Source organism: Trichechus manatus, unplaced genomic scaffold (assembly GCF_000243295.1).
Source record: "Trichechus manatus latirostris isolate Lorelei unplaced genomic scaffold, TriManLat1.0 scaffold00186, whole genome shotgun sequence".
Classification (NCBI taxonomy): Eukaryota; Metazoa; Chordata; class Mammalia; order Sirenia; family Trichechidae; genus Trichechus; species Trichechus manatus.
The window spans coordinates 4,998,580-5,014,515 of record NW_004444122.1 but is presented as its reverse complement, the minus strand read 5'-3'; the positions used below and the strand labels follow the sequence as shown (position 1 = coordinate 5,014,515).

Below are 15,936 nucleotides of genomic sequence, written 5' to 3'. Positions count from 1 at the left end.
TTTTTTTTTTTTTTTTTGCAATAGTTATGTATCCTATTTAAGCTTCATATCTTATTGCATTGTCTAGAATTTCAAGAACACTGATAATGTGGATAATGCCAAGTTTGTCTTGATCTTGGCAATAATAGGAATCTCTCTATTTTTTCATTTGCCAACAGCATTCTACAAATATTTATTGCATGCTTCTTTGTCCAGATACTGGGCTAGGTGATAGTGACACAGTAGTTCCTACCTTTTGGAAATTAAATCTAACTGAAAGGAGGACGCTTTGGCAGAGGGAAATTAGGAGTTCACTTGTGACCATCATGATTTTAAGGTGCATTTAGACCTCAAATGGAAATGTTAAACAAGAAGTTGGATACGTGAGTCTGAAGCAAAGTGAAGAGATCTGGACTAGAAATATAAATTTATCAGTCATCTGTGTATGGAAGGATTGCAGCTAGGGATGGAGATTAGAATGTTCAAGAAATGAATAGCTATGAATGGTGGAGAGGGTCTAAGACTGAGCCTAAAGAAAATTCAACAGTTAATGGCTGGTGGAGGACAATAAGCTGCAAATGTCTAAGAGAAGTGGTCAGTGAGATAGAGGGTAAACCAGGAGCGTGTGATATTTAATAGCAGAGAGCCTTGGGTACATTTAAAAAGCAATGATAAAGCTCCAGAATGAAGTAAAAGTTGAAGTAATCAATAGATTTCCTGAGAAGATGGAAAGAGATGAGATTCAAAGCAAAGTTGTATGGATCAGTTTTAAATAGTTGGAGGAATAGCTCCTAATTGTAATAGGCAAGAACAAGAAGAGGATGGATATGACAGTTGTTGTTAGGTGCCGTCGAGTCGGTTCTGACTCATAGCAACCCCATGTACAACCGAACGAAACACTGCCCAGTCCTGCCCCATCCTCACCATCATTGTTATGCTTGAGCCCATTGTTTCAGCCAATATATCACTCCATCTCACTGAGGGTCTTCCTCTTTTCTGCTGACCCTCTACTTTACCAAGCATGATGTTCTTTTCTAGGGACTGGTCCCTCCTCATAACATGTCCAAAATACGTGAGACGAAGTCTCACCATAGAAGAAGACTCACCATTCTGGCTTCTAAGGAGCATTTTGGCTGTTCTTATTCCAAGACAGATTTGTTCATTCTTCTGGCAGTCCATGGTATATTCAATATTTTTCACCAACATCACAATTCAAAGGCATCGATTCCTGTTTGATCTTCCTTATTCATTATTTAGCTTTTGCATGCATATAAGGCGATTGAAAACACCATGGCTTGGATCAGGAGCACTTTAGTCCTTAAAGTGACATCTTTGCTTTTCAACACTTAAAAGAGGTTTTTTGTAGCAGATTTTGCCCAATGCAATATGTCATTTGATTTCTTGACTGCTGCTTCCACGGGTGTTGATAGCGGATCCAAGTAAAATGAAATCCTTGACAACTTCATTCTTTTCTCTGTTAATCATGCTGTTGTTTATTGGTCCAGTTGTGAGGATTTCTGTTTTCTTTATGTTGAAGTGTAATCCATACTGAAGGCTGTGGTCTTTGATCTTCATCAGTAAGTGCTTCAAGTCTTCTTCATTTTCAGCAAGCAAGGTTGTGACATCTGCATATCACAGGTTGTTAATGAGTCTTCTTCCAATCCTGATGCCCCATTCTTCTTTATATAGAACAGCTTCTCGGATTATTTGCTCAGCATACAGATCAAATAAATATGGTGAAAGGATACAACCCTGATGTGCACCTTTCCTGACTTTAAATCATGTAGTATCCCCTTGTTCTGTTCAAAACGACTGCCTTCTGTTCCATGTACAGGTTTCCCATGAGCAGAATTAAGTGTTCTGGAATTCTGATCATTTGCGATGTTAGCCATAATTTGTTATGATCCACGCAGTTGAATGCCTTTGCATAATCAATAAAACACAGGTAAATATCTTTCTGGTATTCTCTGCTTTCGCCAAAATTCATCTGACATCAGCAATGATATCCCTTGTTCCACGTTTTCTTCTGAATCTGGCTTGAATTTCTGGCAGTTCCCTGTCGATGTACTGCTGCAACCGCTTTTGAATTATCTTCCGCAAAGTTTTACTTGCTCATGATATTAATGACATTGTTTGATAATTTCCACATTCTATTGGATCACCTTTCTTTGGAATGAGCATGAATATGGATTTCTTCCAGTCAGTTGGCCAGGTAGATGTCTTCCAGATTTCTTGGCATAAACAAACGAGCATTTCCAGTACCGCATCCTTTTGTTGAAACATTTCAATTGGTATTCTGTCAATTCCTGGAGCCTTGTTTGTTGCTAATGCCTTGAGTGCAGCTTGGACTTCTTCCTTCAGTACCATAGGTTCTTGATCATATGCTTCCTCCTGAAATGGTTGAATATGACCAATTCCTTTTGGTACAGTGATGCTGTGTTTTCCTTCCATCTTCTTTTGGTGCTTCCTGCATCATTTAATATTTTCCTTGTAGAATCCTTCAATATTGCAAGTTGAGGCTTGAATTCTTTCTTCAGTTCTTTCAACTTGAGAAATGCCAAGTGTGTTCTTCCCTTTTAGTTTTCTAACTCCAGTTCTTTGCACATTTTATTATAGTACTGTACTTTGTCTTCTTGAGCCACCCTTTGAAGTCTTCTGTTCAGCTCTTTTTCTTCATCATGTCTTCCTTTTGCTTTAGCTACTCTACGTTCAAGAGCAAGTTTCAGAGTCCCTTCTAACATCCATTTTGGTCTTTTCTGTCTTTCCTGTCTTTTTATAACCTCTTGCTTTCTTCGTGTATGATGTCGTTTATATCATTCCACAACTCGTCTGGTCTTCGGCAATTAGTGTTCAATGTGTCTAATCTGTTCTTGAGATGGTCACTAAATTCAGGTGGGACATACTCAAGATCATATTTTGGCACTCATAGACTTGTTCTAATTTTCTTCAGCTTCACCTTGAACTTGTATATGAGCAATTGACGGTCTATTCTGTAGTTGGCTCCTTCCTTGTTCTGACTGATGATATTGAGCTTTTCCATTGTCTCTTTCCACAGATATAGTCAATTTGATTCTTGTGTATTCAATTTGGTGAGGTCCATGTGTATGGTTGCCATTTATGTTGTTGAAAAAAAGTATTTGCAATGAATACGTTGTTGGTCTTGCATAATTCTATCATGTGCTCTCTGGCTTCATTTTGATCACCAAGGCCATATTTTCCAACTACTGTTCCTTCTTCTTTGTTTCCAGCTTTCACATCCCAATCACCAGTAATTATTGATGCACCTTGATTGCGTGTTTGATTAATTTTCAGACTGTAGAAGTTGGTAAAAATCTTCAATTTCTTCATCTTTGGCCTTAGTGGTTGGTGCATAAATTTGAATAATAGTCATCTTAACTGGTCTTTCTTATAAGCATATGGATATTATAACATTGTACTTCAGGATAGATCTTGCAGTGTTCTTTTTGGTGATGAATGCAATACCATTCCTTTTCAATTTGTCATTCCCAGCATAGTAGACCATATGATTGTCTGATCCAAAATAACTGATACCAGTCCATTTTAGCTCACTAATGCCTGGGATACTGATGTTTATGTATTCCATTTCATTTTTGACAACTTCCAGTTTCCCTAGATTCATACTTCATACATTCCACATTCTGATTATTAATGGATGTTTGCAGCTCTGGGTGGATTCGAACCTCTAACCTTTTGATTAGCAGCTGAGTGTGTTAACTGTTTGCACTACCCAGTTAATTGTTGCCTGTCTTAGTCATCTAGTGCTGCTACAACAGAAGTACCACAATTGGTTGGCTTTAACAAAGAGAAATTTATTTCTTCACGGTAAAGGAGGCTAAAAGTCCAAATTCAGGATATCAGCTCCAGGGGAAGGCTTTCTCTCTGTCGGTCTTCTCATCAATGTTCCCCCGGACTACGAGCTTCTCTGCGCAGGGAGCCGGGGTCCAAAGGACACACTCTGCTCCTGGCACTGCTTTCTTAGTGATATGAGGTCCTTCTGTCTCTCTGCTCACTTCTCTCTTTTATATCTCAAGAGATTGCCTCAGGACACAATCCAATCTTGTAGATTGAGTCCTGCGTTACTAACACAACTGCCACCCATCCTCCCTCATTAACATCATAGAGGCAGGATTTACAACATATAAGAAAATCACACAATAACAGGAATCATGGCCCAGCCAAACTGATACACACATTTCTGGGAGGACATAATTCAATCCATGACATTGCCATTGAGTTGATTCTGACTCATGGCTACACCCAGGGACTCCTGCGTGTTACTAGGCATGTTGAATTAGTCAAGACTCTTGTTTGCAAATGACAGAAACCCAACTCAAACTAACCTAAACCAAAAAAAGAGAGCGTATTAGTTCACTTATTGACTCATCTGTTGGCTCTTAAAGTCTGTGTTTTTACTCTGTAATCATTAGTTCACTCACATGGAGGCTTTGATTTTTTTTTTTCCAAAACAATTATCCACTTGATGATTACACTGCAAAAGTTAAATGTGAAGTGAAGGATGCTGTCTCATGCTATAAAATAGATTTTTTGTTTTATCCCAATAATTATCCTAAATCATCTGTTAAACTTCAAATTATTTTCAGTAAACAAGTTTTAACGGAGAGAAATATGTCACAGTCACAAGTGTTATAAAATTCCATCCAGAATGGAAATGTTCCAAAATAGCCTATGAGTATATTTTCTAAAGAATTTTGATGATAAATTAAAATATATATGAAAGATAACTGGACCTTTTCTAAGATAAAAAGAAATAAAACCTGCTAGGAAATGGACATCTATGTCCCTATAAAGTCACTAAGGAAGTTTTGACATTTACAAATGGGAGCCAGTTATTAAGTCATAAGGATGTGTCCTTATGTCTCAGATTAGCAAGTGTTTCTAAAAAAGCTCATGGAACATGCATGTAGATTTAAGACTGCATTCTACTGTTTCTACCGTGATGTGGAACATGAAATTGCAGCTGATGGCCACAGGAGAAAATTTACTGGAAAGAACAAGACATCACAAACATATATTTTATATGTATTTTTGGCCGAAACTCTGTAAAATACTATAAAATGGTTGAGTTGAAACATAGCATTTGGAAAAAGAACCACAACCTTATAACATAATGGAATGTACATTCTTGCATGAAACTGAATATATTTGCATATTTCCAAACAGTATAGTCATTTGCTGTTAGAGTTTTTGTTTGATTTTTTTCATCAAAATCTTGATTTATATTTTGTCCCATTCTGAGTTCCCAATAATTCGTTTTGTCTCAGTCAATAAAGAACAGTGGTTAAGAGCTTGGGCTTTGGGGCCAGACAGACCTGTCTGATCACAAAGGAAAAATATACCTGTGAACATTCATATTTGACCTAAGAGCAATCATTGCTTTTGGAAGCTAGTTGGGTTGGGCTTTGGAATCCCTAGAGTATGAAAGAAATACCACTGAATTAGGAAACAAGAAATGTAATTTCTAGTTTTTAATCTAACTCAGTTTCTTTATTACTAAATTAATTAAATGGAGATAATGATACCATTCTTTTGACTTCGTAGGATTACTGTGGGCTCAAAAATAATATATTTGAAAACATTTTGTACCCTCCAAAGCACTTTCCCAATGGGACATATTGCTATTATTTTTGCAAGCAATAGAAATATTAACTATGATAATAGTGAACAAGAACTGCAAACCATAATGAAAACTTTAATAATGATTGTACATCAACTTTAGCATATATGCAGTAATATAGAGAAAGTGTTATTCTTTAACAGCTGATATGAAAATTCCTCTAGAGAAACTATCGTACATGTTTGGCAGGAATTCCTTGATGATTCATTTGGGCGAACTCCTAGCTTGGAGTACATTTAGAATGCAGATAAGCCTGAGGATAAGTGCGGAGTTAGGGATACTCTTTAATATTTCAAGGAGAGTAGATTTGAGGGGATTGGGCCCTGGTGGCACAGTGGTTAAGAGCTCAGCTGCTAACCAAAAGATCGGCAGTTCCAACCCACCAGGCGCTCCTTGGAAACCCTATGGGGCAGTTCTACTCTGTCCTGTAGGGTAGCTATGAGTCTAATCGACTCAACGGCAATGGGTTTGGTTAACTGGTTTGGTCAGAGTGGCTGAGTTTAAAAGGTGAATGAGGAAATATCAAAGACTGGGAGACTTCAGATTATGCAAAGTTGTTTGCTACTGGATGGACCCTGAAATGTAGCCATGCGATATAGTTGAAAGGGCAGTGGCCTAAGAATGAGAAGACCCAAGACCCTATTTTTGCCCACGGTAAGTTATTCTACCTCATTTTGCATTGTTTTCAATTTCCAACCTCTAGGCCGTCAAGAAGCCATAGCAGTGTGCCTACACATCCAGACCCAACAAACAGTCAATGACACGTTGTGCAATGCGGTCCACCGTCCCCCAGCAATGAGCCAGGCTTGTAACATGGAGCCCTGCCCGCCCAGGTATGTGTTGTCTTGTGCTGCTGGGACACATTGTATCTGGTGCTCCCATCCTCTCCTGCACACACATGTGCATAGAGACTCTCGTGGATTCACCGAAGGTAGAGTGGCTAACCCTGCTTTGGAGCTGTCTGTTCTCTGCTCAAGTTATGCTCCAGCCAGGTTCTTGCTTAGATCTTTTCTCCAGTCTTGCCACACTGAGCAGGAATCCTCTTTAGCTTGCCAGTTGTTTGCAACAAACACAGATGAACATATACTGCCCTGCTGCTGGCAAAACCATCAAGTCAGCAGGTTTATTCTCTTTCTCCCTGTCTCCTCAAGGTCACTTCTTTCCCTAATAGCACGGTGCTAAACTGGTACACAGTAGGTGCTTGTCTTAGTTTTCTAGTGCTATTTAACAGAAATACTACATGTGGATGGCTTTAACAAACAGAAATTTATTGTCTCACAGTCTAGGAAGCTAGAAGTCTGAATTCATGGTGCCAGCTCCAGGGGAATGCTTTCTGTCTCTGTCACCTCTGGGGGAAGGTCCTTGTCATCAATTCTCCCATGGTCTAGGAGCTTCTCAGCACAGGGACCCTGGAAACAAAGGACATGCTCCCTCCCAGCTCTCGTTTCTTGGTGGTATGAGGTCCCCTGTCTCTCTGCTCACTTCTCTCTTTTATATCTCAAAAGAGATTGACTCAAGATACAACCTAATCTTGTAGGTAGATTGAGTCCTGCCTCGTTAACATAACTGCCTCTAATCATGCCTCATTGGCATCATAGAGGTAGGATTTATAGCACATAGGAAAATCACATCAGATGACAAAATGGTGGACAATCACATAATACTGGGAATCATGGCCTAGCCAAATTGTCACACATTTTGGGGGGACACAATTGAATCTAGAAAAGTGCTCAATCCATGTTTGTTGTATGTCTGAGTGATCTCCTATCTGTCTGTTACCTAGTGCTCACACCGACAAGACTTCGCATTGACTTTCCTTTGGCTCTTACATTGTGGGGGATAATGGTTCAAGCTTCGAGAACAGGTCAAGGTGTCTTTTTTGTCTCCTTGGTCTGAAAAGTTGACCTTGAAAGTTAATCTGCTTCCTTGCTTAAAAGTCCTTACAAGGTTCTGGGGTATTTCATCAGAAGAGAGAGTAGGTTTTCCCTCTTGTTTCTTGGTACCCGATGATTTTGGTTCTTTGGGTGTGCTGGTTACAGAGGAATATAACTCAGCATCGTTGTTTTTTCACACAAGCCTTTCAGAATCTAGCCCTCAGTCTTTTCCTTCCTCTCTCGATTACCATTATTATCTAGACCACTCCTCTGTGAGAGAACCGTTTGCCAAAACTTTGAAGGCTAGTCCCAGTTACCCCCCCACCCCCTTCGCGAGAATCTCTTTCTTGTCCCTTGGAACCATTATTTGCTAAAGGCAAGTTTTGGTACATCAAGGACTCTAAGTAATGAGAAAGATTATTAAGTTTCCTGTGCCATACTGGTGTGAAGATAAGTATATTTTATATTTATTCAAGAAATAATTTGAGCTTCTGGAATTCTCTCGACCCTTCTGATTTTTATTCCAGGAAGCTTGTTGGCTATGCTGTAGAATTGCTGCCTTTATGGCATGATGGTGGGGAGGTTGAGGATTAAATGGATTAGGCCACCCTAGAAATCAGGCCTTCTACATCCCAGAGAAGCCATGCACCTTGGCACCCTTCCTTGTGAGTCATGTTCTCCAACCTCCACCATCTCAGGAGGAGGGCAGCTCCAGTGGGTGCCTCATCCTTGGTGGAACCATATCTAGAATGCATTGGGCACAGTGTTTGTCTCCATCACCATGTTTCTGACTTCCGTTATAGCGTAAGGAAATACCTAGAACTTCTTGACTTGTGTTAGTGCAGGCAGTCTTGCCATCCTAGTTGAGATGATGCAGTAAGGCCTATAGACTTACTTTGGTGGGTGAGTTCCCAAATCAGCATAGAGATATCTGCCTCCCTGCCACCCCCAGCCCCAGACTTACTGCATGCCAGAGTAATCCAGGCTAGAATACTGACTGCAGAAGAGATGATACAGGAGGGGGTGTAGGAAGATATGCTCTAACTAGGAGTCGGGCCATGTGCTTTGTCAAGTGTGTCCAGAGCTTCCCAAGAACATCAAGGTCATGGGAGTAGTGTCAAGTGTACATCCACCTGGAATGACGCTTTTATCTTTAGAAAAATGGCACTTGTGCTAAGAGTATAAGCCTTCGTAACTCAAATTACTCATCTGGTTTCTCGTTTTTTTTTCTCATTCTAATATTGGAACCAATGTATCAGGTATTTTTGGAAAAGCCCAGGTTTCTAATTTCCTCCCCTGAGGCAATGAAGATGGAGACAGGTGACTACCTGTCTGAATGGCGATAAGGGACAAAGAAAAGGGCAGGGAGAGGAAGACGCTTAATGTCTCAACATATGTTCCCACGAAATTGGAATCATGCACTACACTGTTTCGTAAACTGTTTTCTTAAGCTTAGTCATTTAGTGGGGTATGAAGCAGATGTTAAATAAACAGAAATATAAATAAGTACATGACTTAAGATTATAATAAATGCTATAAAGAAAAATAAAACAGGGTCTCAATAGCAAGGATAATATGATTGCAGGGGTAGGTACAAGTGTCAGAGGGAATTATATGTAAGTTGAGACCTAAAAGATGAGTAAGAGTTGGCCAGGAGAAGTGTAGAGGAAAGAGGATTCTAGGCTGAGGGAACAGCATATGCAAAGGCCCTGAGGAAAGAAAGAGATTGGTGTATTCTAGGAACTGGACTGAAAGGAAATCAATGTGTCATGAGATGAGATCAGATGTGCGCAGGGGCCAGATCACCCATGTAAGCATTTGGACTTGACCCAGAGGGTCAGTGGAAAGCCATTGGATGGTTTGAGCAAGGAAGTAATGAAACAGATTTACATTTTTACAAGATTACTCAAGCCCTGAAATGGGGGAAGATAAGGGTAGAAACAATGAGATCAATTACGAATGCTGCTCCTTAAACTGGGTTTCTGTTGTTGTGTGCCTGTGTGCCTGTTGAGTCGATTCCGACTCATAGCGAGTCTGTAGGACAGAGTAGAACTGCCCCATAGAGTTTCCTAGGCTGTAATCTTTATGGGAGCAGATCATAGGTCTTTTCTCCCTTGAAGCCACTAGTGGGTTTGAACTGCCAACCTCTCAGTTAGCAGCCGAGTGCTTAACCACTGTGCCACTAGGGCTCCTTAACTAGGTACCTACCCTACTACAATTCCATTGAAGCATCACACTTTTAAAGCCTGCATTCCTGTGGATCTACAAATAGTTTTTCCTTAGCTTCTCATTTCCTTGCTACTACTTATATGATGCCACAAATATTCTTCATCAAAATAATTGATTCAGTTTCTATGTCTCTAGCCACGATTATCATTACATCTCTATGGTCTTTTCCAGAAATGCTCAGAGCATCCTTCATAAACATTGGTTTACAAACTGTGCTTCCTGTACTCTAGGATTTTACAGAGATGTTTTAAGGATGTCACAATCCTTAAATCCTTTTCTATGTACTGGAGCAGTGGTTAAGAGCTTGCTTGCCAGCCAAAAGCTGGCAGTTCAAATCCACCAGCCGCTCCTTGGAAACCCTCTGGGGTAGTTCTACTCTGTCCTATAGGGTCGCTATGAATCGGAATCGACTCAATGGCAATGGGTTTGGTTTGTTTTTTGGTTTTCAAAATAGCAGAGTGAACTGGTCCATTATTTATACAGCAAAACCTGCGTAAGCTGGAACCTGGGTATGATGGAAACCTGTCAGAGAAGAAAAACTCAAATATTTTCCACTAATAGAGAGCAATAGAAAAGCGGTAAGACTGAACCCTGTCTCAGGCGGAAAACTTGGTGAGACCCCGAAAAACAAGGCAGTCCGGTTGAGTTCCATCTCTCACAGGTTTCACTGTATCTACCTTTTATTAGGTGTCTTGCTGCTCCAAAATGTGAGCACCACTGCCCTAAGTAGTCTCTGCTTGCTGAAAAGTAGCTGATACTATTCTTGTTAATAACCTCAAATTCTTTCATAAATACAGTAATAAGTGAATAATAAATGCTCTTGTTTTCCATATGTGAGAACTGAATTTTAGTAGTTGGTGATATACCCATGACTACACAGTAAATAAATAGTCTACCACCATGTAAAGCACAAACACGAAGCTCTTCTCATTGGCTGTCCTCTGGTCTAACCTCTGCCGTCTACAGATGGGAAAATGGAGGCTGCAGGAGCCCCCATAGCAGAGCTGCCAGAGCTGGTTGGTCCCATGATTCCCAGCGCCTTCAGTGGCCATCTCCTCTCTGTATACCAGCCAGATCTCCCTAGAAAAACAGCTGTAAAAGAAATGATTTGTCATTTGCACAGATTTTAAATGGTGACTGTTATTTAGCTAACCATGAATATCTTGTAGCCATAAACAAAGAAGAGTAAAAAGAAGAAAATACTATCAAATTATTTTTGCACATTTTCTAAATTATTTCTAGATTCAGAAGTTATTCCAGATGAATAGGAAGTTAGTCTTCACCAGAGCTCTGTCCCCTGTCTCGGGCCCACACCCTCGGCAAATGAAGCCGTGAGTAAAAGCAGAGCAGGTGACAACTAAAGTGGGACAATGCAAACAGAGAACAACACAAAAGTCATTTTGAATGAAAATGATTTGAATATCACAGGATTAAGAGAGGCCCTCAGAACACTGCTGAAACGCAACTTTTTTAAAAAATAGCCCTTTTATGATCTTGTTGTGGAAGTGAAGAATGTCATAACCTGTCATCGTACCATTTTTCAGAAAAAAAAAAGCCAAAATGCAAAGCAATCAATTCACAGTTCATTCTAAGAATTAGTATGCCGAGTTGCAATTACAGCCTAGATTATGTTCAATGTAACTTGATTTCATAAGTTTTCATTTTATTTTTCAAGACTAAGCCCAAATCAAACACTTCCCCACCCTTTATCATGAAATTCTGGTCCCTTTTTAAAGCAGTTACATTAAGCAGCCTTTTCTGGTTCCCATTTTCCTCCAATAACATAGGCCTGGCATTCTTGAAATTTACTTCTCAATATTTCGTGAATCTGCCCTATCCATTCCTAACTGCCACTGCCTCAATTTCGGCATGTTTTAGGCATGCCTTAATTTAGACGTGGTTTGCCTGAACTGCTTCAACAGTTTCTAAAGAATCCCTGCCTCTGATTAATGCGCACTCTGTATGACTATGAAAGATCTTTCTACATTGCAGAGTGACTGTGTGAACCTCCCGCATTAAACCCTTCAATGACTTTCTTTCACCTGTGGATTAAAAATCCACACTCCATACTTTGGTATATAAAGCCCTTTGTGACCCTGGATCTAACTCTTGAACCACATCTCCTATCACCAGCACCCTCCCCTCCCCATACTCGCCCACCCTGTGGAACTTTCTCAGCAGCCCGCCTGAATTCCTCACTATGACACATGCTTATTCATGCCTTCTGAGCCTAGAGCCCTTCCCTACCATCAAATAACTTAGTCACCTCCCATAAAAGTTATCATTGACTCACTTCTCCCTGGCATAATGAAGTCTAACAGAATGTGAAATACAGTCCTAATCTGAGACACTAGATAGAACGTTACCATTTAATAGTCAAAAGAGATCTAGAAATAGGTCAGGGGACAAAGGGTGGAGCCCCAGTTCTGCTTTTCTCAAGGAATTTCAGGCAAGTCCTTTAGCTCTCTGATCTGAATAACGAGGAAAGGTGTTGGATGTCATGATTACCCTCTGAATGTCCCTGGCTGGCACAAGCAATTTGCGATTGGCTGCTAACCTAAAGGCTGGCAGTTTGAACCTACACAGCAACACTGCAGAAGAAAGGCCTGGCTATCTGCTGTAAAGATTAACAAAAAAAAAAATCAAACCTGTTGCCATTGAGTTGATTCCAACTCATGGCGACCCCATGTGTTACTGCTTCGTAAGGTTTTCTTGGCTGTAATCTTTATGGAAACAAATCACCAGGCCTTTCTTCCATCGTGCCACTGGATGGGTTCAAACCACCAACCTTCCAGTTAGTAGTCCAGTGCACCACTCAGGACCGTGCATAAAGATTACTGCCAAGAAAACCCTATGGAGCAATTCTACTCTATAACACATAGGGTCACCATGAGTCAGAATCAACTCGAAGGCAACAGGTTTGGGATTTGTTTGGTTTTATGGAACATTTGAGCCTCAATCTTTCATTTTTGAGTAGTGCATTCAAGCTGCATCATTGACTCACATCTTCAGAACTTTGCCTAGCCCTTTTGTAGTCATCCTCATGTCCACTCCTAAGTAGGCTGAAGGGCTCAGTGTTTGTTTTAGTTCTAAGAATGACAGCATTTTCTTGACCTGCTCCAGAGGCCCAGGGAAGGTTGAGTTTAGTTTTCACTGCTCTTCTTTGCTCAGGAAATCAGAGCAAGATTTAACAAGAAATCTGGAGGCTGTTTCTTAAGGCTGCTGAAGAAAGCCTTATGGCTTCTTCATGTACCAGCCTATATGCAGTACCTCCTTCCCCTCGTTACTCTGCCTGAACAAGAGTTCTTGCACATTCTTTTCCTTAGCAATCTCTTGCCCATTCTTTTCCTTAGCAATCTCTTGCCCACAGAGCTCCCAGGCCAGGACTAATAGAGCAGACAATATGTCTTGGCCACTTTGCAAAATTAAATCTGTTTTTCTGTGAAGGGAATAATACTATTCCTCATTTCAAAATTACAAATTTAATAAACTTTTCAAAGAGAGTTGTATTGGAAGAAAACCAGCAGATACAAAGGTTTGATGCCAAAATAAAGGTAAGTTTACAAAAATGTTTTGGGTTCTAGAAACCAGTGGTGTAGGAATAACAGGAACAGGGTGTTTCACAATATTTTCCATGCAAATATTTACTGACTCCAAGGGCAATAGCAGTAAAATCTCACCCCAGGGTAAAACTTACCACTGAGATTGGGTTGGACAGTCAGTGGATCTTTATTTACCCAAAGGCAAATGTATTTGATGTATTAGCCTAAACTCTCCAAGATGGGATGTTGTATGTTTATTTGCTCTTACGGGGTTACTCCCCCTGGTCTATCCTATAACTGCTGAGTGTCGGCTATTTATGGAGTTTGCATTTTCCAGGAGAGAGCCAGAAGCTTGTAGAAACATGCAGGGTTACATAATGGTCTCGCTAGTCTGAGGAGAGACTTCTACAGGATTCAGCATTGCTAGGGAGAGAAGAAAGCAAGAGGCAAGAGTGCTGTGTTTCTGTACCAACTTTTTACTCATTTATTGAATTAAAGAATTCTATAGTGGTCCTTTGTTAATTAGAAGTCATTATCCATTTCTTTTGAATAAAAATACTTTGGTCTCCAGTACTTTGTCCCTCTAATTGGTTCTTCTAGCTATACACTTTCTCAAAAGATGATCATTGTGAAGTCACTCCAAATGTGTTAATATGTAAGCTGAATTGTTTTAATAGTAAGAGAAAAGCCTTCTAATTACTTAGTCATGCAGTACAACTGTCGCCTAAATACAATCTGTATATCTACTGTTGGTTATTTCCCTTAAGTCCAAAGCCACTGGGAATTTAGAAATAATCAATACTAATGGACAGACTTGCAGTTAGGATTGTGTTGTACTTTCACATTCTGCTCCAAATATAGACCAATGATAGATGCAGTATAAAAGGGGGAAATTAAAATGACATACAGAGGACAAAAACACGAAACAACTACTTGGACTAGGAATGGAAGGGAGGTGTGATGGGGTGAGTGGAGCTGGACCTGTGGTTCTTCTGGGCTTGAGGCACCAAAGCAATTGGGGCAAATGGGAGTTTCATTTCCACATTTAATCCATTTCAGCTGCAACATCTTCTTCCAGTCTTCCAGGCCTGTAGAGAAAAGTCACGAAAGTGTTCTTCAAAGTTCTGGTCAATGTATTTTTCAAGGTATTAGTGAAAAAAAAAATGTCTTCTGTACCACCTTAGGCGACATAGTCAGGAGGTGAGAGGGCAGGTAACACATGAAAAACACATGGGTCTAAGGTGTTTTTTTTTTTTTTTTTTAATTATTTCTTCATCAAAAGTATACCAAGAAATTTCTGACAGCTCAGGTTCATTTCATATGGGCCACCACTGAGTTGAGCTTTCTATCAACCAGATGAGCAAACTGTTAGAACTACTCCTAGCTGCTTGAGCTAGAACACTGATCCAAAATACTGGTGAGTACAACGTACCAATAAATCCAGTTCAGTATAAAAGTATGTTCTTTCTCCTTGCTCTCAAACCCTCAGGTTTTCTCTTCACATGTATTCTCCAGATTTCTGCTGACATACGTTTTCAAAGGCCCTCAAAGTTTGGCTTTGTGATTGGTCCCCTGGAGAAGTTGGAATCTTATTCCAGTTAGAAGTCCAGAGATAATAAGAGGCTGAGGTGAGGGCACAGGGGACTTGTCTTCCCCTTTCAAGATAACTCGCTAAACATCATCAAACAAGGGAAGAACAACCACATCAGACATGGCAGGAGTCCCAGCGTTGGAAGGGAGAGCTGGGGGGTACTGGGTATTTAATATACTATGCTTTTCAAATCTTGCTGTGTATCCCCATTCCGGATTTTCACAGCCTTCATCTTTCCTGAATAATTCCCTCACTTGTGCATGAATAAAAGACCCCACAAAACTGTGAACTCAGCTAAACTGTAATTTGAAGAGCTGCAAACTTTCTTTGTACAGCTGAAAGAGATAGATTGATTGGCTGGTTGATTTTGCTTGCTCCTGAGAAGTTCCTAAATTTCAGTCTGAACCTTGAGATGAAAATTTTGAGATTTGAATTGGACGTTTTTGTTTCTTTAGCAGCCACCCCACCCGCCCTTGATTGCCTCCCACCCATTGTGTTGTTCCATGACAGTAGCAGTACAGTCCCTCAGAGCCTTGCCCTCAGGAAAAGACAGCTTTTTGATTTAAGAATAGGAAAGGAATTCTTAGGCAGGGCACAAAAAGCACAATTCATAAAAGGAAAACTTGATAGATTTGACTACATAAAGTAAAAACATATGTAAAAGATACCATAAATTATACTCGGGTTGGAGCATGCCAACCCATTCCATAAAATCTTGCATTTGGCTTCTCCTTGCTCACAGATAAAATCTAACCACCTTTTCCCAGCATTCAAGGCACTTCACCCGTTTGGTCTTTACCTGCTATTTTCTGTTCACACTTCCTGCTTCCTCCCCCAACATCACCCTGTCCCAGTTAATTCAACCTGCCCTCCAACCATTTTAGAACTGTACTGTGCCATACAATAACCACTAGCCAGCGGCATGTAGCTATTGAGCCTTTGAAATGTGGCTAGTCCAAACTGAAATGTGCTGCATGCATAGAATACCCACTGGCTTTCAAAGACAGCACAAAAAAATAAGAATATAAACTTATCTCATTAGTATTTTTAAATAATTGATTACAT

The 15,936-nt window shown here is 40.1% G+C and overlaps 1 protein-coding gene across 1 annotated transcript in view; it reads left to right on the top strand.

Moving 5' to 3' along the window:
* The window catches only part of ADAMTSL3 (ADAMTS like 3), a gene marked incomplete at its 5' end in the record, with an annotated part of 256,278 nt that overhangs the window by 110,365 nt on the left and 129,977 nt on the right, over nt 1–15,936 (top strand). The window contains one exon of the mRNA XM_023741699.1: nt 6,339–6,468. Coding sequence (XP_023597467.1) covers nt 6,339–6,468 — 130 coding nt within the window. The remainder of the gene's footprint in view (nt 1–6,338; nt 6,469–15,936) is intronic.